Below are 25,543 nucleotides of genomic sequence, written 5' to 3'. Positions count from 1 at the left end.
TCATAGAATATAGCTCTTCCAAGCAGTACAGCCACTTCTCTACATTATTTCCCTCTGTGTACAGACATAGATGAGCATGAATGTACATGCGTGCATAGTTCTGCTTTCTAAACATCTTTCTAAACTTTCTGCACTAATGAATAATACATGTGCAGTTTAACAGTGACACAAATTTATAACAAGCAATCATTTTGCAAAGGTTAGAAGTTAACCCTTATCTCCATGGTACGATGACTGTGGGTCTATGATCTGCTTTCAAAGCTGGGTGCATAGTGGAGATTACAGAGCAGAAGGAAAAGTCCTCCTGCAGAGCAGAACACCATTGCCAAAAAAAATTGGCTGGTAGCAACACTTCAGCCTCTACATATTTCTTAACACTTTCCTGCTGCTGAGTCACATTGCATTATAAAATCCTCTTGCAAATCAGAAAATGGTGATTGTTTAAATACTTTTCTTTTACAACAACCTCAGATGCTCATGAACTACAGGCCAAATGTCAAGGTATTTACTCATGGAGGTAGATCCTCCTGAGCATTAGCTGGCATCCTGCATCAGAGCGTCACTTGCAAAAGCTGAAGGCATGCCGTGACTGCTTGAGATCTTCAGCACCTTGCAAAGCCATGTGGGTGTTCAGGGCAGTGTGATTAATCCTAGGAGCAGAAACAAAAAGGAAAAAAAGAACTGATTTGGCCCATAATCGGAGAGACAGCCAGGTGCACACAGCCGTGCACAATTCAGATTGCAGGGTGTCATTGCTTCTATTGAATTCAATGGAAAACTGCTTACCGATCTAACAAGGAGAGATTTAATCCTAGACCCTGAAATATCTCCACAAAACAGTTAATTTTCAGTATAAAATGTCTAAATGTATGCTTTATCAAGCCACTTTTATGTTTCGCTGGCCCCTTTATCTTGTGTCAACCAAAAATTCATAATACCAATTTTGACTGAAGGCTGGCTTTAATTACAATTTCTTTTACAGGTCTCAACTGCTTTTTGTGTCCTGGGAAATGAGAGCAATCCTTTCTATCATATTCAGAAAGAAAATGAAAAGGTTGGTAAATGTATAAGTAATTTTAACTGATTCATTGATCTGAATACTTTTAAAGTAATACAGTAAGTATTTCTGTCACACTTTGAAGTTAAGCTTGGAGCTCAGTTACATCCCTTAGGGTTATTTTATAGCCATTAAGAATGTGTACCTTTTATCTGGTGCCTTCAATTAATTGAATTTCAAAAATATTCTCAAATGTTTTTAGAAAATCATTTAGTAGCTGGAGGACATTCCTGTGTGATTTATTGTTACAGTAATTAAAAGCAGTGAGTATTACACTGGTCACTGTTGGAACTCCTGTCTGCCTTTGGCTATATTTTGGTTTAAGTTAAAACATATAGTACACTTGAGAGACTTGTGAAGGGAGGTAAGAAAAAAATTAATTCTTTTCAGATTGCTTCAGAATTTTGGCACACATAGAAATAACCTCTTAAAGTGATCACAGTGATATTTACATGATAATTGTATGCAAGCACAATTAAACTTCTACATTAAACAATTAAATAGTGCTTTTCCTGTTATGGTGAATTATTCCTGACTACCCATTTTAGTATTCTGTAGTTCTAATCATTGCCATAAATAATTTTCAGTTTTACACATTCTGCTCTGAAGCCATTATTAAGAACACTCAGGAAGAGTTAAAACGGCTAATGAAAATAATTAACAGGAAAAAAATGATGGTTCATCCTGCATTGAAAGATAACCCTAACTAAAAACTACAAATGCTGCTTTAATTGCATCTTTGTTTTCTGAGGCACTCACAGTTCTCTCCTGTGATCCCTTTTGTGTAAGAAGTGATGGCTCAGGAGCAGCGTTACGCAGAACTCTGCTCTCACAGGAAGACTAGTGGGGTTACATGCCCGCCCCACGTCTCTTTTCTTGTGAAACACGGAGGAAGGAGCTTATTGCTGTATTGCTTCCCTGGAGCTCCATCTCTGCAGCATGGCTCACCTGGCCAAAGTCTGTGGTAAAGACTAAGTGCAGGAAGGAGAATTTGGTGCCACTGACTCACTTGGTGTCTTCTGCCTTTTCAGCATCTTCCAAGAGGCTTGGTTCTGCTTCTAAGTCTATGAAATTATGCTCTTTTCCTACTAAAAAATAATCCTCTCCACCCATCCACATATTGACCACACTAAGATAGCCTTAGCTATTTCTCTAAGCACATCAATTTTTTTTCTAACACAAAACAAACATCTTTTGAAAATCAGGGTCTCACAAATGGAATAATGGTAATACTTGCTTACAAATTTCTTTAAAACATATTCATGAACCTACATCTTTGTGGACTACAAAAGACGCTCAGATGACCACATAGGATCTGAAAATAATTATGGTTTATTAGCTTAGGCATGCATTTATGAATAAAAGTCTAGTTATACAGATTCTGGCCAATACAGGCCAGTACCAGATAAACATTTCACATTTTAGCGTACGCACTGAAGTCATTGTTCAAAGTAATAACCTATCCTTTTAATAAACCATCCCTGTTACACAGAAATGCCTAAAGGTTTTCTAGTGTGCATCAGTCTTTTGAACATCACATAATGAATTTAATGTGAGAAAAGGAAAAGAAATGTACCTGTATGGATCCCTGCAAATTAAGACAAACCTTGCTGCTCTGAGGCTACCACATAACTTGGCACCATATAACCAGATGAGGACAAAAATAGTTTGAGTGAAAATCTGATTTCTATCCATGTATTTACTACATTCTGAATTATATTGGCTTTCCTGTGAAATTATTCCAGTTAAGTAAATTATCTCAGAGGTTTCATGATTAAGCTAATGTGTTTCTAGGGCCTTCATATTGAACGTGAGTTATGATACATGCATTAGTATATTATTCCTTGACTAGGTGTGATTTAGTAACCTCTGCAGGAAAATAAAGGCCAAAAAAGTAAGAGATCGAGCTGCTGTTTTCTTCCACCTGGTATCTAGAAAATAAAGTCTTCAAAATATAGCCATAGTACCAAAGAAATTGACACTGAAAATTAAATGATATTCCCTTTCTGAATGGAAATATGTGGTGCTAACACCAGTGCTGTTTGTCTAATGACATGGAAAATTAAGGGTTATGACCACTTGGTATCATTTAATAATGGCCTTTTCACAGCAGAGAAGGCTGTGAAATGGGAAAATTTCTAGCTACAGAAATAGGAAAGAATGCCAAAGAATGCCAGGATAGACAGAACCAGCAGCACTTCTACAGTGAAAAGAGCACCTTTTAATAGTTTAAACATTAAAAATGGTTGAAACTTTAGCATTATTGGTCACTTAAACAAAGATAAAAAAGGAGAAAGACAACCTAACAACATTATGAACGGCATAAAGCAAGATGTACAAATGCCCTTCCGGCCTTGGATTCTGGCCCAGGTTTTTTGGGGAGTGCTGCCCAAGAGCTTTTACTCTTGTGGCAAGCATCTTCCCAGATTTATCAGTGGCCAGTGTTCCCTCCATGTCCATCATGTCGCTATGGTTGACCTGCCTGCATGTCTACTGGGATTCCAGCTCCATTTAGTCTGGTTGCCCTCCTGCCTGGCTAGACCAGTTTCTGACAGAAAGCCACCGTGCTTTCTGCTACGTAGGTCACAGTGGCAATGGATGGCAATTTCCAAGATGTGCAGGTCGACATGAGCAAATTGGAAAAGACAGACTCGAGTCTGCTCACTTCCTTTAAGCATCACTGAAATAATTAAAAATGTTGATCTCGTGGACCTGAGGTTGTTATATTACAAAAGACTCATATTAATGTACTGTTGCTGGTTGTAGCTGTTAATATAAAAGATTACTCTTTGAACGATGCCTCCTGCCCTTGAACATCCTATTTCAGGGCAGGGAGGCAGCTGAATCCAGCAACCCCCCAGCACCTCACTACTGGAGTTCCCCCAGCTGAAACTCTGCCGTCGGGAAAAGCGGGGACGGTCTCTGGCCGAGCACTGGCGCCGGGACGGGGAAAGGTTTGGAGGAAAACACTGAGAGGTCCCGGTCCCCTCAAAGCACATTAGGGCCGAAGGCAGGTGTCACCTCCAGGCGGCGGATGGTTCCACCCCGCTCTGCAGAACACGGGCTCGGCCGGGCTGGACGGGGAGCGGCGGGGCTCCCGCTGCACAGGCAGGGCACTGCCCCGGGGAAGCCGGCCGGGCTCAGAGGCAGCCCGGGGGTAGCGCAGAGGGACAGGCCCCCCGAGGGACGGGAGGAGAAGTCCAGATTCACGGCACACACGCCTCCTGCACTCCCGGGGGGCATCGCAGAGCCTTCGTCCCGCCGGCGGGGAGGCAGCCCTGGGCGGGCAACCGGGGCATCCACGTCGCTGTGGGTTTGTTACTCCGCTTTAAAATGCAAAGGCTCGTGGCATGATTGGCTTTCTGTTTACAAGTGCAGATGGGGAGAAGGCTCACATTTTCTTTCTCCGTGTGGCTCCTCCACATTGAAAGCTGCAAGGGCAATCCGAGGAGGGATAAAGGGGAAAGAGAAGACGATTTCCCAGTTTCAACATTCATCAGATTTACCTTGTCATTGCACTACAAGGTGCAGCGTGTGTCGAACATTACGAGCACGGGGCCATGCAAATGACACAGGCGTGAAAGAGCCCTGGCAAGAATAAATCTGTCGATGTACAGATGTTCCCTATTAACGTTAGTGTTCAGCCTTGGTGGTTACTGTGGGAAGACACCGGATTAAAAATTCCTATTGCCACCCCACCTCTGCTGAACCTTTCTCCCCACACCTCTTTGTCTTCGCTTAATTAGGTAGGATATAATACTCTTTTTCTCCTCCTCTGTCTTATTGAGACGTCTGCCCAGGCTCACGCCTTTAAACAGAATGATATTGATCCCTCCTCCCCCTTCTGTCAATCCCGATTTGTCCCTTTTCCTGCTGAACAAACAATTAAGAAAAGAAAGTACCGGGCGCTCGGTGGAACTTGTCATGCACAGGCTCCCGCGGGTATCCCGGGCGCTGCGCGGCCCCGGACGCCGGGCCGGAGCCCTGGGCGGCCCTGGGCGCCCGGGACTGAGAGAGGGTGGCGGGAGGCTGCGCACCGGGAAAGGCATTTCGGACCGGGAGCTCGCTGCCTGTCCGCCCAGCCTCGGGCCCGTGTAACTTCTCCGCAGGAGAGAGCGGCTGTGGCGGTGGCAGCCTGCGGCCGAGGCCGGGAGGGACGGACGGCCGGACGCGGGGACGGGCGCAGGAGGACGGAGAGGACGAGCGAGAACAGGCGCTCCTGCCCCGGCCTGCTTTCGGCTGCCGCCGGCACCTGTCCCCGCTCCCCGCTCTGCTGACCGCCACCTCCGCCCGGAGGAAGCCCCCGGTGCCCGGGCAGCCTCTGGGGGCTGCGCCCAGGGCGAGCAGGGCTGTGTAGCCGCCTCGGGGGCGCTGCAGGGAGCGGGTCCCCGGTGCCGGGCGCTGCCGCGCCGCCCCCCTTGCCCCCTCCCCGCGGCCGGGGGTGCTGGCCCAGGCAGTCCCCGGCAGCTCCGCGGCGCCCGGCTCCGCCGCGCTGCCCCCGGGCTATGAATAAAGCCGAGGCGGCCGGGGGGACAGGTACAGGTGCCCGTCTCCTGTGCGCAGGGCTACGCCGACGTCCCAGCCCGCCTCCTCCAGCGGGAGGGAAACAAAGACGGCGAGAGAGGCAGGGAGAGTTGCCTGTAAGTTTAGCGCCTTTCAGTCGTGACTCGCGGAGATAAATGATAGTTTGGAGGTGCTCGCTGTTAATCACCACCACGGCTGCCGTACAGCGTGTGCAACCCGCAGATCATTAGGTTAAATGGAGGACATTCGTGTCCTTCCAGAATCAATGCAATTATTGTTGGCAACAAGGACAACAATTGGAGTGGCAGCACTAATTTTACTAACCTGCTATTAATTATGGTGTCCCCCACGCCCCAGACGGCGTTTATAACCCGCGGAAGCAAGCGGCGCTGGCTGCTTCTGTTTTAAAACGGGAAAAGTTGGAAGTGGAATGCCTGGTCGTGTTGGAAAGTGTTAATCAGTAGGAAAGAGTGTGATCAGTGGAACTATTCACTTGAGCGTCACTCTGGTACAGGGGGTTAGTGAAGTGCTGTGGCGCCTGGGGACCGAAGGCTCCGTGCCGCGCCGCGCAGGTACCGCGCACTGAGACATGTCTGCGTTAGCTCCCCGCAGCTCCCTGCCGCGCCAGCCAGCGCACACCAGAGGAGAGAAGCCCTGCCATGGCACAGCCATCGCTACCGGGTTTTAACCGAAGCCTGGCGTGATCGCAGGTAAAAAATTTCTTCCTTTGGTGGTGATGTCTGTGAGAGAGAGAGAGAGTGTGTGTGTGTGTGTCTCTATGGAAGCGGGGGGTGGAGGGGAGCGGTGGGGCTTACCCCCCCCCCCCCGCCCCCCCTTCTCCTTCTGAGCCTGCTTTAGCAGCAAGGCAGCTGAAAACGAACTGCTGGAGGGAAGAGAAACTATCCGTGATGAATCATTTGGCTTTGTGCAATCTTTACCTAGGACAGAGGGTAAATGTATTTTAACATACTTGTGTTATTTCTTGGGAAGGGGGTGTGGATATGATATTCAGCGAGCACTAAGGTAAGGTACTGAGTCCAACTTTCTGGGTTTTAAGGCGAACTTTAAAAAACAGAATTTGACCTTGCAAGCAGGAAAGTTTTACTTTGCAGGGAAGTAAGTTGAAGCTGTTGGCTGCCAGAGAGCTCAAAGGTGGTGGCATCTAAATGCCTGTGGATCTGCAGCACTGGGGGTACAGGGGCTGAGAAAGAAAGTCTTATACAATCTTTGCTTTGCTAGTGAGGGTGTAGTTGCAATGCTGTGCACAGAGCAGGTAAATGTGGGCATGTTGTAAGGTCCATCTATAGCCATAGAGCAGCTGCTCAGGTCGGAGCATTTACTTCTCTTGCTGAAAAGTTTTGTGTGTGTGTGTGTGTAGGTGTGCATGCAAGAGACAGAGAGAAAAAGAGAGAGAGAGAGAGAGAGAGAGAGAGAAAATGCGGGCTCTAGTTCTTAAGTGTGAAAAGTTAATAAACACAAACAACAGAATGAGCATGTGAGGCCTTTCTGCTTTAATCTAGATGTTTGCCAAGAGGATTGAAGACTTACAAAATGAAAGCGTTCAAATGGATAGCTTTGAACAGACTGATTTTACATGTAGTTGTAAACTGAGTAAATTAATTAGCAGTGCCTTCTTATGCAACTGTTCTGTTGGTCATCATGGTTCTGCCAATCCCAAGCCATGGCATGGGTTTGTGCAGGTCGGAGGCATCATCTCACTGTCCCTTGATTCAGAGTGCAGGAGGTGCAGTTACACCTCAAATTGGCTCAGGAAAAAAACCCAATCATATTTACTGCCAATAGCAAGTTTGTGAGAGCTAACCTTCTTGAAAATGTTGTAGGCAGCTTGTGGTTCCAAGTTAGATTCCAAATGGGCAACATGTAGAGCTTCACAGCATTTGTCAGGCGGTGTCAATGTTGCTTTAAGTCTGTAACATGAAAACAAAGCAAACTTAACTGAAAGATCTCGCTAAAGTCTGTTTAGCCCATAAGCAAATTCCGTTGCTGAAATATTTCCAGGAGTGGCAATAACCCCTCCAAAAGAGAAGGCGATGAAAATGCAGATAATAAGTGTAGCTGCATTAACTGCCTCTAGATCATGTCCCTGAAGACGTCCATCAAAGCCTGAGTCCTGAAGAGGTTCTGTTTTACCTGCTGTGGCCTGTTCCAGCATCACACTCTTTCATTCTCATTCCATGTTTTTACAATAAAACTTGTATGAGCATTGGCTCCAGGTACTCAGAGGAAAAGCTCATAACCCTGGGAGAGAGACCTGGATGGGCTTTGGATGGGAAATACCTGCTTGCCTGAGTGTGCAGGCTGGTTCTGACCAGAAGGGAACTCTCCAGCCTTTCCTATTGATCGTGGTGGGTTTCCTTGCTCAAACTTTGGAGAAAGCGGTGTGTGTTTCTTTCTTGAAAGCTGTTAACTGCATTGTACAGGAAAGGGGCTTTGACAAGGATCAATTTTTATTGCACAGCAAAGACTTGCATTTTCCAAATGCTTAAGGATATAGCCCACAGCATTAAGCGTCTTTGCTTGGATTTGAACAGTGTTACCTTGTTTATGTGCAAGAACCACAAAGGTTATTTTAAACCATTGTGGGGCTTAATGCATGTTTGTGCTCTGGCACCAAAAATTTAAGATGAAATATAATTGTGTTGAGTTTCTTATCAACAAAGGGCCATTATTAGTAGACTGTAAGTGAAACAAGACATCAGCAGTGGGGGAGGAAGTAATGTCAGCTTTCAGCGTTTAAGGTTATTAAGTTTTTTTGTCGCTTTTTCTTTTTGTTTGTTTATTTTGGTGGGTTTTTTTTTTAATGACTGCTTTCTAGGGAATACAGATTGGAACTGACACAAAGCTGACCGGGGGTAAAGTAATAGAGCAGGCAGGCTGCAAAGAAAAATGACAAATAATTATCATGATTAATACACTAAAGTTCAGTGTGAAAATGGGCATCAGAGTATTTGCATTGCGCAGTGAAAGACAACTGTGATATATAAATAGACAACGACTATAAATATTGAATTTCTCTTGTATTTTAAAGTTTAATAGACTCATCTAAATATCAAAACCTGTAGTGCACTGTGGGCCACTGCGGAGTTGACATCTGCAGTGGAAAAAAATATAAATAAAAACTAAAAACACCAAAAAAACACGCAACTCCAGGACATTTCCCAAACTGTAGCTTGGAAAACTGGGAGGACTTCTTCAGGCAGTTCTCCAGCACTCCCAGCTAATTATAGTGCTTTACACCGAGCCGCTCTTGAGATAAGTGCAACTATTTTCTTCCCTAGCACCGGTGAGTTTTATTCCGAAGCTTAAACAAACATCCCCCAGAGCAATGGGCACAGGAGGCAGAGGGAGCAGCACCGAACACTGCGTGCAGACCATTGTGTAAACACTGGGTGTCTTTTCTTCCCAAACAATGCAATAGTCCGTCAGCACTCCGCACAGAAGGAAGCTGCTGGTAAAGAGTCGCTAAAAGTATTATTATACCTCGGCAGCACCGGGGTATAGTGCAGGAGGAGGAATAGAGAAGCCCTTCTATAAAAGAAACCCAATGGCAAAGTTATTAATATTCTCAGAAAGAAAAAGAAATTCGCATTTCAGGTGAGGAAAGAAAAAGCACTTTCTTCCCATCCAAAAATCAATACAGAATTCCAAACCGATTATTTATGTCATTTGATTCCCTTTCTTTATACGTTTCTCCCGGCTATAGATACTGAGCTGTCAGGATAATTTGCATGTACTGTATCTGATATCTTTTATTTGCAAACACTCTAAAGCGCCATAAAACGCCTCTCATTGTAGTCTAACTCGATCTGAGGACTAGTATTTTCATCTGTAAATTAAAGCAATTACGCAGCAGATATTATATTATGTGTACTGTGGTCTCCAGATAGTCATCAATCACCCTCAATCGAGCTGTCAGTGTGGGCAGATTCGTTTCTGGGAGGCAGTCTTCCAGCTGGGGAGAAGAAGAGAATATCATCATTAATTAGAGTGTGACCCTGGGGCTATTCACATGTCTGAACCCAGGAATCTCTCTGAGCAAGTCTGCACACCATGGAGCAGCGTTCGACTGCACCAGCAGCCCAGCTCCAGCCTCGGAGCTGACTCCTCCGCTCCCTCCGTCCAGCCGGGGGCTGCCCGCTTGCCCTGCCCCGGTGGTACCGGCAGTCGGGGGAGAGCTGCTGGGGCTGCCAGCATCTTCCCCCCACGGCCCGTTCCCTCCGAGCGTGCAGCGGGGGGGGGATTGCTGCCTGCTTGTGTGGGAGGGGGTCCCAGACCCCCAGAGGGTCTGGAGGCTGATGGCAGCGGTGGGATGGGTCGGGTAGAAGGGGCTGTTGGAAGTTAGAGATGGGATCAAAGTCTTTTTAACGTGAAAAGTTACATCTTTTCCATCATTCCCCGGAAGACGCTTGTAGGGTTTTCTACCTGTAATCACACGCCTGGAATAAAAGCCGAAAAGAAAAGGAGGATTGCTTATTATGTGCTTTATTGTCAGCGTTAGCGCTAATTTTAACTGTTGATTAAATCTTAAATGAAGACTCAGTCGTGTGTCCCTTCATATGTCTTGTTTGTAATTGAGACTAATTATTACTGTGGGGTGGGAAGAAGCAGCTGCTCATTAATTAATTTCTAATTAAAAGTGCTTACTAGCCTTTCAGTGACTAAGGAGGGTGGGGAAAATAGCTGATACAACATTGATCCTTCAGATTAAAAACATTAATTTCCTTCCCTTGCCCCTAGAAATATATGTGTTGCAAGCAGGCGTTGCTACTACCGAAGAGCTTCCCAAACTTTTCTCCCGTTAGGCAGGCTAAAGGCGATGCTGGAGAGTCTATTTGCCATGCCAGGGGAAAGATTCCCGAAAATGAGTGTTAAACTTACAGGCAGGTTAATTTGAGTAGGTTTTGCGTGACGTCAGAGGGTCGGCTCTTTTAAAACAACGTGCTTGTGAGCTGATGCATTTGTATCACTTTTCTTCTTCCCACCTTTTATTTTTCCGTGGGTGCAAAGTATTTATTTTTGCCGTCACGTCTGTCAGCCTTGGAGCCTACATGCAACAATTATTTCTGTGTCGTAGCTGTAGCGGGGAAGGTGCTAAAATCGCCGTACATATTTAAAAGGAAAAAAAAAAAAAGTTTAAGTTTTCATGTAAATAAATTAAATGTGGTTTTCTGCTTCGTCCTATAAGCATCTAGGGACCTGTGGTTACCAATCAATTGGTACAACAGAACAGAGCCAGGCTGCAATAGCGTGCAGATCAGACGCCTCGCCTTGTTTCTAGATAACTGGGAGCCTCTGTACCATGTCCTATCCTCAGTTTGGCTACCCTTACTCCTCTGCACCCCAGGTAAGACTTTTTGCCTACCAACGTTGCTTGATTGAATTTCAGTCCTTATCGATGCCTTCCGTCCGGGATAAGGGCGGCAGCGATCCTCTCCCGGCACGCAGTAGCGGCAAAGCATATGCTCACCCCACCGCTTTCCAAGACGCCCAAGTTCTGTGTCGGGCACCAGTTTTAAAATGGGATGAAACACGCGGGATTTGGGGTGTTTGGGGGTGATTAAGACGCGTGGGAGATGATTACAGAGATGAGAGAGGTGAGAAGGGGAGCTAGAGATCCCCAACCCCCACCCGCATCCCTCCCCCCCTCCCCGATTTTTTTTTTTTCCTCTTTCACGATTAAATTCACAGTTGATCAATTAAACATGGAAGTACGGAGGTCCGGCCCATAGAAACAGAATGGGATATTCTAAACCAGCAGGTTAATAACAGATGCGTGCGTGGCTGCTACAAATCTGCAGTCAAAATAAATATGCATGAATGACTTTGAAAAAAAGGGTTTAAAAACGCAGATGGGAATCATTGTGCTGCAAGAGGAGAAAACGGTGTAAACCCCAGTCCTGTGAAAACACCCCAGGAAAAGTTAGCTTTTAAATGCAGAGGGCCTGAGGAATGTATTATAGAGGATTAAACATCCACAGTCACGGGGCGTTTCGTGGTTGTTGCTGTGGAGTGGTTCTAAAAAAACTGATGAAATACTTGCATCTCTGCGCTTCTCCAGAGCGTTTCTATCACGATTGAAGTAAAATACGGCAGGGGAGGGAAGAGGGCAGGCGACACCCCAAAGCTACGACCTGATTTGAAGAAAAAAACACCCCAAAACAAACCCAAACAAAAACCCACCAAACCCGCACAATCTAAAAGCAACCGAACCCAAACTTGGTTGTACTTTGGGAAGTTCCCCCCAACCCTGCCCTCAGCGCCGCTCTCTTTCCCTCCAGTTCCTGATGAGCACCAACTCCCTGACGACCTGCTGCGAGTCCAGCAGCCGGACGCTGGCTGAGACGGGGGCGGCCGCCTCCGCCCAGACCCCCGTGTACTGCCCGGTGTACGAGAGCCGCCTGCTCGCCACCGCCCGACACGAGCTCAACTCCGCCGCCGCCCTGGGGGTCTACGGCGGACCCTACGCCGGGCCCCAGGGCTATGGAAACTACGTGACCTACGGTACCGAGGCTCCCGCCTTCTACTCCTTGGTAAGCCGCCCCGGGGATGCTCGCTCCCTCCCTCCCGCCGGCCCGCGCTCCCCCCGCGGCCCGGGGGCGGAGGCCGCTCGGCGGGACCCCCTCCCCGGGCGGGGGCAGCCCCGGGCGCTTCCCCTCCGCCCCGCCGTGCCGCACGGCGCTCCCCGCGTCCAGCCCCGCGGTCAGCAGCTGTTCCAGCCCGCCGCTCGCTCCTCACGGTAGCGCAATTAAAAGTCGCGCCTGACGAGCTGGCAGCCGAGTGCGGAGGGCCCGTCCGGGCGGGCGGTTTAGGACGACCCAGACATTGGCTTGCAAAAAAAAAAACAAAAAACGATGCGGTCTTCCCACACGGCCTTTTTTCTTTTTCTTTTTTTTTTTTTTTTTTTTTTTTCCTATTCCCCCCCCCTCCCTGCACCGTAACAGCGCGAGTTAATGTCCCTATTGATGTGGCGGCCGAGGGGCCCCGGGAAGGTCCGTCGCGCCGCTCCGGGACGCGGGGCGGGAGCCGGGCGGCGGTGCCGGGCGGGGCCGGGCTCTCCCGGTGGGCCCGGGCTGTCCCGGCGGGGTCGGGCTGTCCCGGCGGCGGGGGCTGAGGGCGGCGGGCGGCGTCTCTTGCAGAACAGTTTGGAGGCGAAGGACGGGAGCGGCTCTGCGCATGCGGGCATCGCCCCGGCGGCTGCCTACTACCCCTACGATCACACCCTCAGCCAGTACCAGTACGACAGGTAAGCGCCATCCCCGGCCCGGCCCCGCTCGCTGCCCTCCAGCCCCGCCACCCCCTCCCCGCCATCGCCTCCCTGCCCCGCCCCGCCAGCCCCGCCAACCTGCCTCCTCGCCTCTCAGCATCTCCCGGCCCCAGCCGTGTCGCCTCCCCTTTCCCACACCGACACAGGGTCCTCCGCCCCCCGGGCGGGCGATAGCGTGGGGGCAATCCCTCTTATCCGGGGCGGTAATTATCTTTCCCTGCGCAGAGTCAGGCTTGAGCATCCCGTGTATATTTATTGGTTTTAAACCAGCGCAAAACCCCTTACACACCGCTCCCAGCTCTGAGGCCCGTTGGGCGCTAGTGACCTTTCCTGGAGGATGTGCATTAAATATTCAGTCGCAGCCCAGTGTCATCTGCGTTAGGGTCCTACAATTTCAAGAACAAAAGGGTAGAGGAGATTACTAATAAAAGGAGTAAGAGGAAATATATTTCTATTAACACTTACACCCTGGGGTCACCCCTATGAATTTTGTTTGGGGAGAACTAATAAAACGAGAGGAAAGTGGTATTTCTGTGAGTTTGCAAGCTGATAGGATTTTCCTGCTGCCCAAAATGTTGACATTGACTTTACTGCAAATAAAAGCAGACTATTCCTTCCCTGTTTCTGCCACCACCGCCAAGGCAGAGTGGAAATTTGCACTGCCCGCTGCTGCTGCTGGCTGAGCCCTTCATTCTTGCTTTCCTTCCTCGGCCTGAATTCTCTGGGCTGGTCTCCCTCATAAAGCTGAGCTTAAAACCGAGCTGTCCTCATCCATCTCCCCCCTCTCCGGTCCAGCTGCGCTCCGGGGGGTGCCGCAGGCAAGCGGCCGGGGCCGGGGCTCTGGGACCCCGCGTCGGGCAGGTGCGCGGGGGGTGAGAGCGAGTTGTCACATCCCTGTGCCTGCAGGTACGGGACGATGGACGGCGGGACGCGGAGGAAAAACGCCACCCGAGAGACGACCAGCACACTGAAGGCCTGGCTGCAGGAGCATCGCAAGAACCCCTACCCCACCAAGGGCGAGAAGATCATGCTGGCCATCATCACCAAGATGACCCTCACCCAGGTCTCCACCTGGTTCGCCAACGCCCGCCGGCGGCTCAAGAAGGAGAACAAGATGACCTGGCCCCCGCGGAACAAGTGCTCTGACGAGAAGCGGCCCTATGAGGAAGAGGAGGAGGAGGAGGAGGAGGGTTCGCAGGAAGAGGCGATGAAGAGCGGGAAAGCCGAGGGTACCCTGCTAAAACCAGGCACTTAGCGGTGCGGCCGCGGGGGCTCGGCCGGCAGCTCGCCCCCGGGGCGGGCCTCGCTGGTGGGGGCGGCCGCGGGCCTCGCTGGTGGGGGCGGCCGCGGGGCAGTGCGGCCCCGACAGTGACCGTGTGTCTTGTTTTTGCTGTCCCTTCCCCCGCCCCCGCCCCGCAGAACCCACGGGCAAGGAGGAGAAGGAACTGGAGCTCAGCGACCTGGAGGACTTGGACGCCGCCGAGTCGGAGAGCTCGGAGTGCGAGCTGAGGCGGCCCTTCCCACACTCGCTCCCGCATCCGCACCCGGTCCCGCTCCCGCTCCCGGGCGGCAGCCACCCGCCGCGGGCCGCCGAGCTCCCCGCCAAGATGCCGACGCCGGCTGCCGCCAGGGAGGAGGAGGAGGAGGAGGAGGCGGTGGCAGAGCGGGCGCGGAGCTGCCTGAAGACGGCAGCGGAGGAGTGCGGCCCCGACCCGCTGGGCGCTCGGCAGCGCGGCTGCGAGTCCAAGATGTGCTTCCAGCAGGGGCAGCAGCTGCTGGAGGCGAAGCCCAGGATTTGGTCCCTGGCGCACACTGCCACCTCCCTCAACCAGGCCGAGTACCCCTCCTGCATGCTGAAACGGCCGGGGGGCTCGGCCGCCGCCGCCGCTCCCGCCCCGGTCAGCGTCATGGACAGGCACCAGGACTCGCCGGTCACCAACCTCAGGAACTGGGTGGACGGGGTGTTTCACGACCCCCTGTTCAGGCACAGTACTTTAAATCAAGCCCTGAGCAACACAACAGTTTCCTGGGCTACCACCAAAGGAGCCATTCTGGAAACGGGCGCCTTGGGACGCGCGGTGGGGAACGGCGCCAATGTGCTCAAGGGGCAGCTCTCAAACCTGGCCCACCATGACTCAAACAAAGAGTTTCTGGCGTTTCCCAAATCAGGAAGCAAAATGTTTTGTTCCTAGCAGGCCCGCCGAGGGGCAAAGGACTTTCTAACGCTTGAAGAGTCAGCTACACTGAAAAGAGACTTGCAAGAGTTTAAATTTAAATATAAAACTTTTTCTTTTTCTTTTTTTTTCTTTTTTTTTTTTTTAACAAACAACATAAACGAGGATTTATTCAGTTTGCTCAGTTCAACGGAAAGACTTTGCTCATTGCTGTTCTGAACATTTTCTCCTGGCTGCGACTTTAAGGGATCAATGTCCAATGTCGTGAAAGTTATTTAATTCCGTGTCCAAAAAGCACGTACTATAGTGTAGACCTACTTTAAAAGTTTACATCCGAAAGTTTACAAACGGGAAATTTTAATTCAGATTTAATTTAAGGCATGCCGACATTAGTTGTAAAGACTTTTCGAGAGTTTTTCCTCCTGATTTCCTTGTTAGCATATAATTCACAAACAGCACTTCTACTAAGTTTACACCTACTGCACAAATTTATCTTGACAAAAAAAAATATGTTAAAAGGTATGCTCACTCCAATAAATTGTCTGTTTCAGAGGTAACACAAGTGGTGGCGTTTTGCATTGGGCAACAAACAACTTCTATGTTTCAAATTCCCCCTCGGAGCCGAACCCGGTAATTCCAAGGACTGTCAACAGGCTGCCGGGAATGGGGAAGAGAGGCTCAGCGCAGCGCTGCCGCGGCACTGAGGACGGAGGCACGCTGCGCGCAGGAGGGATGCTGGGCTGCGCTCCGCGCCGGCCGTGCCTCCGCGGGGCAGCGCCGGGCCCTCGCCGCCTCCCGGGCCGACAGCGGGGGCTCCGGCAGCCCGCCGAGGCTCGGTGGGGCGAAAGCATCCCCCCCTACCCCCTCCCCTCCTTCCCGAGCTGCGGGCGGGCGGGGGTCGGCCCCCAAGGGCCGGGCTCTGCCGCGGCGTCGCCTCCGCCGTGCGCGGAGCAATTGATTCACATGGAAAATTTGATCTTTTAAAGAACCGTTTTAGCTTTCCAGCTCTTCTGCCAGTGCGGAGAATCGCTGATCCGCCATGAATATTTCAGCACTTCAGTACAGATGCTTTACCGTTTTGACATTAAATAGAGTGCAGCCAACAAAAAGAGAGAGGGAGGAAGAGCGCTCTCGACGTGTGATTCAGGAGCACTCGCAGCCAATTTACCACTTAGATAACAGGCGCCTAAAAGATTTCATTTCCTTCCCCAGAATGGGAACAAACTTTACTGATCCCCGGACCGAGAGACAAGGGAGAACTGCTGGTAAAGGAACTACGAGGCAATAATAGATCCCGGCTTACCCGGGCCGGCCTAAAACCCCTGAGCCTCGGCGCCCGGCGCGGCGAAGAACCGAGAGCACCCGAAGGACCAAACTGACACCGGCACAAGCAGAAGAGCCTTCCTTGCCTCCCAGCATTCTCGCCCATCCCACCCCAGCGGCTCCTCGTCGGTCCAACCCCCTTCACAATAAATAAATAAGAATACAATAAAGGGGGAAAATATACAAAGGCAACTATAAACGCAACAGAGAAAACACTCAGCCGAAATATAACATACTCCAGCCTGCGAAGTTTCTAGCGAGACCTGTTAGTGCAAGGACTGAATAAGGGAATCCAGGTGCGGAGATCAGATCAAGCCCTTCCCCTCTCTGCGAGCAGCCGTAATTGGATTGTATCCAGTCATATTCCCTGTCATTGTATTGACTTTCGCTCTCTTGGATGATATTATCGAGATCACTGAACCCCTCTGCTGATCTGGCTGTCAAAAGGCTCAGACAGGAGCCCCCGGCCTGGAAAACGTGCATCAGCCGAGATAATTTGAAGTGAAATTTTCATTTTGACAGTAAACCCCTCAATTTCTAAAGGCTCTGCACCCGGAGAGCTCGGTGGCAGGGGGAGGCTTTACAGAAAGCCCACGTCTTAAACTGAAAAGGGCAAAAGAACTCGAATTAGTTGTAATAGATAAAAGGGCAAAAATAAAGAGTCAAGGGTACTTGACAGTAATAGCGAAAGTGGAGTCTCGGGGGAGCCGCGATCTGAGCTAAAGGCTGGGCCGGCAGGAATTTTAATGCAGCCGGGGCGGCCGGCGAGCTTTGCCTCTGAAACCCTTTAGACAAAGCAAATTATTTTCAGCCAAACTAAAGAGACGGGGATGAAGGAGGCGAGGGAGAGGGAAAGGGAGAAAGGCGAGTGTTTGGACTGCCCTCAAACCATTGATAGAGTCAAACGGGATGGGGCATAAACCCCTCAGAGTGATGCGAGGGTGATGTTAAAGCGGCGAGGTTTGTGTGTACCAGCCTTACTGGATGTGCAGGGACTGGAGGGGACACGGGGGCTCCCGGTGGGCTTCGGTTTCCATGCGACAGAGGCTCTGTGGAGTGGAAGGGGACTCCATTTTTTCTCCTAACACAGCGACAGCCGAGTGTGTGTGTGTGGATTCTGTGTGTCTGCGTGCAAGGAGAGGTCTCGTCCACTGAGCAGCCAAAAATCTCTCTCAGCCTGAAAAGCTCCCTGACTTTGAGGAGCGTCGGCCCCCACCGGCCTCTCTGGGCTGGCTCTCGGCGGGTGATCCCGCAAGCCATAAAAGTCATTTTACAAGTCATTGCTGGCCGGCTAGGTCCAGGATTCAGTTCGGACATCCCGTTGTTTCGTAGGCAACACTCTCCCTCTCCCCCCGCTCCTTCTCTCCTCCGGACTTAAAATGAAGGTGATAACACTGCACAAAACACAGGCGCACTGAAATACCAGAAGCCCAAAGAAAAGCGGATTAACACGTTACCCCTTCATTTTCATGTTATTGTTGTTACAAAACAAGTTTGAGTAAGTTTATGACTGCTGTGTTACAAGAGCAGTGCTCTCCAGACCAAGGAACAGGCTGTATCTCGGGTCTGGTAAATCTGTGTGTGCTCACACCAAAACATTGTCCATCCTGAGAGGAGACCGTGTCAGTTAAGGGAGAGGGCAAAAAGTTTCTTGCTTTAATACACAAACCTTATGACTTAGATCAGCCATGAAAAGCAGACGTCTTTCAAAAGGGTCGGGGTTCTTGTTGTTTGGTTGTTTTGATTTTTTTATATGAACAAAAGAGTGTGAGAAATTAATTTTGCCCTTTGATTCAATAGCACAAGTCAAAGATCAGGTTCTGCTGCTTTAGAGGAAGCTGCAGGGCTGAAAGGGAAAGCTGTACGGCTCCTATGTCTGTACAAAGCAGAAATATAAAGGCAGACTGAGAAAGAAGGAGGAGGGAAAAAAATCATAGAGAAACGTCTTGAAACTGAGAGACTCTAAATCATTCAGCCGTGGCAAATTCAAACACACAAAGGAGGGGATGCTAAATTAACAGTGCTTTTTACATAGAGCCCAAATAAAACTGTAATCAGCGACGCGTTACTTTTCATTAAGCGAGTTTGACAGGAGCATATTCAGCCTCGACAAGGGAACAGGAGCAAAGAAATATACGGCTCTCCCAGCCCGAGTCATAAGATAATTCCTTAAGCTCCATTAACAACTCTTAGCCGCAGGAAATGGGCTCCCTGAAAACATCTCCAAATCTAAAAGCTTTATCGACCTCTCAAACCTCTGCTGATGGTTCTATTTTTTTAAAAAAACTTAGAGGCGAGACGTCCAGCTAGGTAATAGACTTTGACACAACACCTTCTTAACTAGAGAGAGAGAGGCAGAGAAAACGAGACCTTAAATGATATTTAAAAGGCAGCCAATTAAGATTTAAAATGATTGTCTCCTGAGATTATGCATGCAATTTATGTCATCTACTTTTTTTTCCAGACATGCATGCAAAATTGCAATGGGGCATATTGCCTGATCCTTAAATGATAATGATGATGATGGTAATGATAATAATGATGATGATGATAATAATAATAATAATATTAATAATAGAAGAAACAGTAGCAATTAACAATCTGTAGCTATCGCACATAATTGCAAATTATGATCCTGGAAAGAACTAGTGTTTAGGTAACCTGATTATAGAGTACCTTGAAACAGCCAGCTTATTTATAGGTGTCTAATTAAAAGACAGATAGATGAAATTATATGCACATTATCCACTAATGTCCAGGAGGACATTTCTTTTCATCCTGAGTGAATATTTGACTATTAAATTCCCACAATTAATTTATTGCTAAACAACCCAGTGTAGCATCTCCTTCCCACTGGCCACATGATAAAGTGTCCAAGAAGATTTTGTCTTGGTAAGACAGACTACATATTTTTAAGATACAATGGTTCAGAAAGAGATTCTGACTTACTACAGTCTTTTTGCTACACGTTTGCCTTTTCCATTTAAATCTGACCTTCAAATAATATGAAGGCTTGCGTGTGTGAAAGTGCATCCAGTTAAATGCCAAGAAAAGAGTTAATGCTCACATTGTATCATTTCATGCAGAAATTTTGTGAAATGCGAGAAAATATTATAACTTGCTGATTTTGTGAGAGATCATAAATTGTTTCAATGACTGTGATTTCTAGATGAATGAGGTGAAAAAAGATCATTCAAACACCACTGTGTTTTGGCCAAAGGTCAAAGTGTTTTGGTCACCACTTAGATTAAGTTAGTTCTGTCTATGAAGCAATGAGCTTGGATCTGAGTCCTGTGTGTCTTGAGGGCTGAGCATGTAACATAGTCCTTTAAAAAAGTGAAGAATGAAGGAATGTTAATGGTCAAATTATACATTTTTATTTGTGCGTCTAAAAAAAAAAAAAAAAAAAAGTAATAATTGTGCTTGTTCTTAAAGAGGAAGTTATTTTAAATAGAAGAACTAATGGTCAAAACACCAGTTCTGAAATGTGACATCTGGCATATTTCAACTCACATGTACTGTCAAAAATTCTATGAGGTGCTTAGGACTTGTGGGAAGCATTCTCTTCATCCTCCTCCTCTTCATCCTCCTTGTGAAATGACATCATGGCAGATAATAATCCTCAATTTGTAGGCTCCCTCAAAAAGCAGTCTTAAAATACACACCAGCTGTATGTGTCTGGAGGCAGTTTAATACATAAACCACTGGTCTCCTGTGCCATATGACTATATAGCAAAACTTGAATTTGTCTTAGAACTTGAAGACACATTTAAGACATAACATGAAGAACCAAGGGAAGAGGAAATGCTTAGGAGCAATTCAAAAGAAAATTATAGTAATTGCTTCCCAGTGTGCCCCCACTCCAATGAGAAATGAGACTGTTTTCAGGGAGGAAAGAAAGAAACCTCCATGCGACCTAGAGAGAGTGCATATATGCAAGCCCTGCTGGCATCCTGCTTCCCACAGTGGGGAATGTGGTCTGGGCATGAGAACAGTGATTGCCCTACTTACAGTGCTCAAGAGCTACTTCTTGTCCATCCCCGTTTAAGGAAAGCATGAAAATGAAGGAAATACCTTGAAGGAAAGCGTTCTCTTGATGTTTTTGGTTTTTTTTCCTGCCATTAAAAAATTCTTTTATTCATTCGTTTGGCTAGATAAAAGCAAGGGTATAAAAATATTTCTCTTCTCAGTTTTACCTCCATTTTCTTTCTCCAAATCAGCATGTCATTATTTAAATTTTGAAATGGGTTTCAGTAGTAGTTGGTAAGTATTTTTTCAGTGGTTTATGTGGAATCATAATCAGGTCATTTTTCAAACACTGCCTCAGAAATCTTTCTGAAATACTGCAAAGAATGATGGTGGCAATGAAATGGAACCGAGGAAATACCTACTTTCAACAGTATTTCATTAATTTATCCTACTCATATAGAATGCCAAAAAATCAAACAATTATGCACAAATATGTACTTGAGATTTCATCATATACTTTCTTATGTGCATTGTATTGTGAAACAGGACTGAAACATTTGCTAGCAATATAGAACAAAGCTGAATAACCAGCACTTTATCTATGTCATGACAGAAGAGGTGCTACATCAAAGGCTAATGTGTCTCCTAAAGTTCTGCTCTCTATCATGGTATCTATTAATGCTGGGCTTTAATGACCTGAGAAGTCACTCAGGATGAGTTTTGTTCTCCTCAGTATGAAGGTGCTCAGCTAACAAGGAGGTATTTTTGCCAAGGAGAAAATTACTAGAAGGTAGAACAGTGATCAGGAAATGAGCTGAAGTGGAACACTTCCATGGTGGGAGAAATGAATAAAGAGGGAAATGCTTGGGAATACTTTGTGAGTGGGGTCCTTCCTTCCTTCCTTCCTGAAGGTATATAGATTACAGCATGATATTTTTTCCTCTGGTTAGATTACACCTCACATGAATGCTGTATGTGAAGGTGATGTCACATATGTCAGCCCTCATGCCATTGGTTTTTGGTAGTCTCATGAACAGAATGCTTTGCTTTTGAGCCTTCTTGCCATTAGGTTACCCTCTTTTTGGACATACCATCATTTTCTCCATGACCTTGTGACAAGTCACAGGATCATAGAATATTCTGAGTGGTAAGGAATCCACAAGGATCACCAAGTCCAACTCTTATGTGAATTACCTATACAGGGATTGGAGCCACAATCTTGGTGGCACCATACTCCAACAAATTGAGCAAAGGAGATAGAAGCTGGGAGATGTTGTCCTTTAGTCCAATGTCAAATATGTGATCAAGTATTGATAACACTAATTTTTGGAGTCTTATTTGCCACAAACTCCAGTGTACATGGCTTAATTCTTTGGTTACAGCCTCCAGAGAGAAACAAGTAGAAATCTGCTCACTTAAAGGAGCAATCTCATAATCTTACAGGTAAAGGTAAACCAGATCTGAATGAGCCTGGACAGTCTTGTAGTCTGTTTACCGCAGGCAGGTTTGGCACACAGTAGCTGAAATAAATAACAACAAAAAAAATAAGGTATCCATGTTGATTTTCCTGGAGAAGTAAGGTGAGAAAGTCCCACCGAGCCAGAAGGCTGGAGGAAAAGGAACAGGGGATGGGAAATTATTGTGATAGGAATTGAAGGGGTTTTAAATCCATGTGTCAAGCCAGTACTGACTTCTGCTTTCATTTACACCAGACTTAGTCAGCTTTAACTCAGACTAGCTTCATTGGAGCTTCTCCATATTTATGATAACACATCTTCCTTCCAGCAGGAAGTATCCTTGTGTGTGAAGGGGAAAACCCCTGCTGACACAGGTTTTTGGGGATTAACAACACTCACAAAGTATATGAGTGGAACCTCACAGTACATAACTGGTTTAGATTTAGGATTTTAGGTATATAAATGGAGTGTTTTCATAAAACTGGCCAGTTCATGTTTTGTTACTTCTGTATTAAATTGAAGCAAATAGAATCAACAAATGTGGAGGCCAGAAGTCAGATTCTCAAACTTATTTCCAGGTTTAGTGTCAAACATTTCCACTAAGTCCCTATTCTCTGGCAGTGACACAATAGAGACAAACATCAAGAGTTTTCATCTTCCCATCTGAAGGAATGCAAAGCCCCTCTTGGTTAACAGAACTGCTCTTCTCCCCTCTGTTGCCACACATCTTAGTCTGTAAAAGGTCTTCAAATACAACTATTCTCTTGCTATGCACAGATCTTTGCTGCTGCTCTTCCTTTGCTTGAATTTTTCTTTTTTTTTTTTAGGAGAAGTGATGAAAAAGGAAGAAAAATCAGGTAGGAAAAGACGTTCTTCACTTGAACCTGTACTCACAGATGCAAGCTTGTGCCTACCACTGTGGATGGGAGGCATTGTCAGTACTGGGCTGAATTCTGCAATTTTGAGAACTGTGTAGAACAAAGGTAATCCTGGAAACAGCCACAACACATCCATTTCACACATTCACTACATTTAATGAAATAAATTTTTAATAAAACAAGATCCTAAAGTAAGACTTTTGAGTTGAAATGAAGGACATACAAAACTCAAATTATAATTTACTAACAAAAATAGCAAGAAAAAGAGCCAATTTTGTAAGTTGACTGAAGAGAAATAACTTAAAATACTCATCTTATTCTGAAAAATGAGCTCTGTTCCATGGTAAGAGCAAAACAAAAGGGCACAAACAGCAAATCCTGATCCCAAATCAATGAATGAGCAAGATGCACATCATATTCCATCTTATTCTGTTGTGAATCTTCATTATAAACCAGAAAAAGTTGAAAAGCAAACCAACAAGAGAGAAACTGAGTTGTACATAAAGAAAATAAAATTTCCTAGTTGCTGGAAGTGATTGGTAGAAAACTGGGAGAATGGGACTGCACACATATAGTATGAGTAGGAAGAAAACAAACAATAAGCAGATAATGCTTCAGCCTTTTGAAACATATCCATCAGTGCTTCCTGCAAGTTCCAAACTCTTGCTTTTGCAAAGGCTTTAATTAACTATGCATAGATTTTGCCTTCATGCCATCTTTCTCCAACTGATAACAATTAAAAAAATATGATACATATAGAACATGATACATGTAGAACAGATTTACAGCTGCCACTATTTCAAAACTATAGTTTCTCAATCCTGAAGACCTTAAGTGAGCCAATGATAGGACTGAAAATGCCCACTTTTTAATTCAGGCAAACAGAACTATAATATCAGTTTGAAAACCAGAGTGACAATGCATGGGAGAATCAGCCTATTTACGTACTGTTCTCTCAAATCAGCCCTGTAAAGTGATGGTTTGGGCTGAATTTTCACCCTGTGCTCTGCCTTTCAGGGTCATCTCCCAAGCTGAGTATAGCTACATCAATATCACAGCCCTTTGCAAATATCCCAAACTCTTCGCAACCCAACTTTAGGCCTGAATGTTGAAGAATGAAGAGGTTTGTTAGTCTTGAGTGTGAGGGACCCACAGGGTGGGGACAGTGTGATGTGTCTTAGAGTCTTCTCAGTGTTGCTGCCAGGATTGCTAGAGAAAGGATGCAGCCAATTCTTGACAGACTGTGGGCAACTGCTGACATCCTCCTCTCTCAAATCCCAGTGGTAGGGCACACAGGGACAGAGTATATCAGAGACATTTCATTTTTTGATGCATCACTTACAAGAGAATGGTGAAATGCAGTGTTCTGTTCACTGGAAGCATGTTCCCAAATTTGATACAAAGTCAGCTGAGCACAGGAAGAGATTCTGCAGACCAAGAAATAACAGCAGCTTGTTCTTCCCAGTGGGTGGCTTTATGTATGGGAAAGGTAGAGATGAAGAAGGATTCTTGCAAAGATAGCTGCAGAGAATCCTCTATTTGGCATACCTCATTTCAGCTGCAATGCCCCTGGGGGTGTTATTTTTAAGCAGTTGGCACTGTAGATGGCCAGGAGAATGGGATAGGAAGTATTGTAACAGAGCTGTGATAGCTGCTGTCACTGAGGTAGCTGACTGGTGGACAGATAGCTCGATAAATAGGACAACATTAAGAAGAGGATGTAAGGAAGTGTTTTATTTTCATTCCATCGCCTTTAACTGCTATAAATTCTTCAGGCAATGAGATGTAAGGAGACAAGAGTCTCAGCCTTCCTCTAGACTTATCCTCATTAATGCTCTGCCAGAAGGAAGTAATATACTAATTGTTTGTGATCCGGAAAAGGATAAGTTCCTGACTTTGCATATGTTACCGAAACTGAGTCAGATAATGCAGTCTTAAAGGCAGGCTTTGGCACATTTCTCAGCAGTGAGACTTCCTGAAATGAAGAGGGATGTGTGACCATGATTATTGCATCCAGCTTCCAAAAAGGATGCCTCCTTCTTCAACGCCAGAGCAACAAGACTGTATCCACTCCACATGCAGATTCAAGCATGTGATAAAAACCAAAGGTACTTTGGTATGTCACCAAATCTTTTTATGGCAACAGTAAGACTAATTTGAGATGGAATATATTCAGAGACTGTGCTCTGAAAAAACACAGTATATGCTGTTAATCAGTAACACATTATCTAACAGCTTTAGCAATGACAGGCTGCCACATGTGTTGGGGGTTTTGATTAAAGGCTGGGCAATTCTCTGAGAAATGGAAGTTAATTACTTTGGATCAGTTTGCTACCTTCACTTCAGAGCTGTTTCTGCATCATGTTTCACTCTATGCTGCTGCTGAACTGCAAAGCAGGTTCTTTATCCTTCTAGATCTCAGCCTTGACACTTGCATAAATAATACTGATGAAAGAGCTTTGCTCAGACCAGACTAGGGCATCCCATCGCTCCTTTCCTCCTTCTCCTGAAGATTCTGGTTGAAGAAATCGGCAATGGCAAAGACTACATTGATATTAAATTTGCTTTAAAAGCCTGGAAGCTCAGTATTTTGTTCCTCTTTAATGCTGATTTTTCCGATCTTTGGTACCTGCCCACTGGGTCTTGGCCCTGCCCCTTTGAAGTGCACAGGAAGAAACAAGGATCACAGAATCTGCTCTCTGCCACTGTGACACATTATACATGTAATTTGCTTTAACTGAACTGGACAGAACTTTCCTACCAGGTAGATACATAAATGCCAGTCATGATCTATGTTGTTTTGTGCAGTTTGACAATACTAAGACTACAGGTTAGGAAAGAAGTGAACAGGCAATTCAGGGTGGGATTGTTGTGCA

At 46.6% G+C, this 25,543-nt stretch overlaps 1 protein-coding gene across 1 annotated transcript; it reads left to right on the top strand.

The window, feature by feature from the left end:
* The first annotated feature begins 4,988 nt into the window (after window positions 1–4,988).
* Window positions 4,989–15,602, top strand: IRX4 (iroquois homeobox 4). Its single transcript, XM_030265817.4, has 7 exons — window positions 4,989–5,697; window positions 6,184–6,291; window positions 10,788–10,946; window positions 11,881–12,132; window positions 12,739–12,845; window positions 13,773–14,095; window positions 14,286–15,602. Exons 3-7 carry the CDS (start codon window positions 10,902–10,904, stop codon window positions 15,056–15,058), a joined length of 1,500 nt encoding a protein of 499 aa, XP_030121677.1. The 5' UTR covers window positions 4,989–5,697; window positions 6,184–6,291; window positions 10,788–10,901; the 3' UTR covers window positions 15,059–15,602.
* Window positions 15,603–25,543: the final 9,941 nt, after the last annotated feature.

This window comes from Taeniopygia guttata, chromosome 2, assembly GCF_048771995.1.
Source record: "Taeniopygia guttata chromosome 2, bTaeGut7.mat, whole genome shotgun sequence".
In the NCBI taxonomy this organism is placed as follows: domain Eukaryota; kingdom Metazoa; phylum Chordata; class Aves; order Passeriformes; family Estrildidae; genus Taeniopygia; species Taeniopygia guttata.
This window is presented reverse-complemented; position numbering and strand designations above follow the sequence as displayed.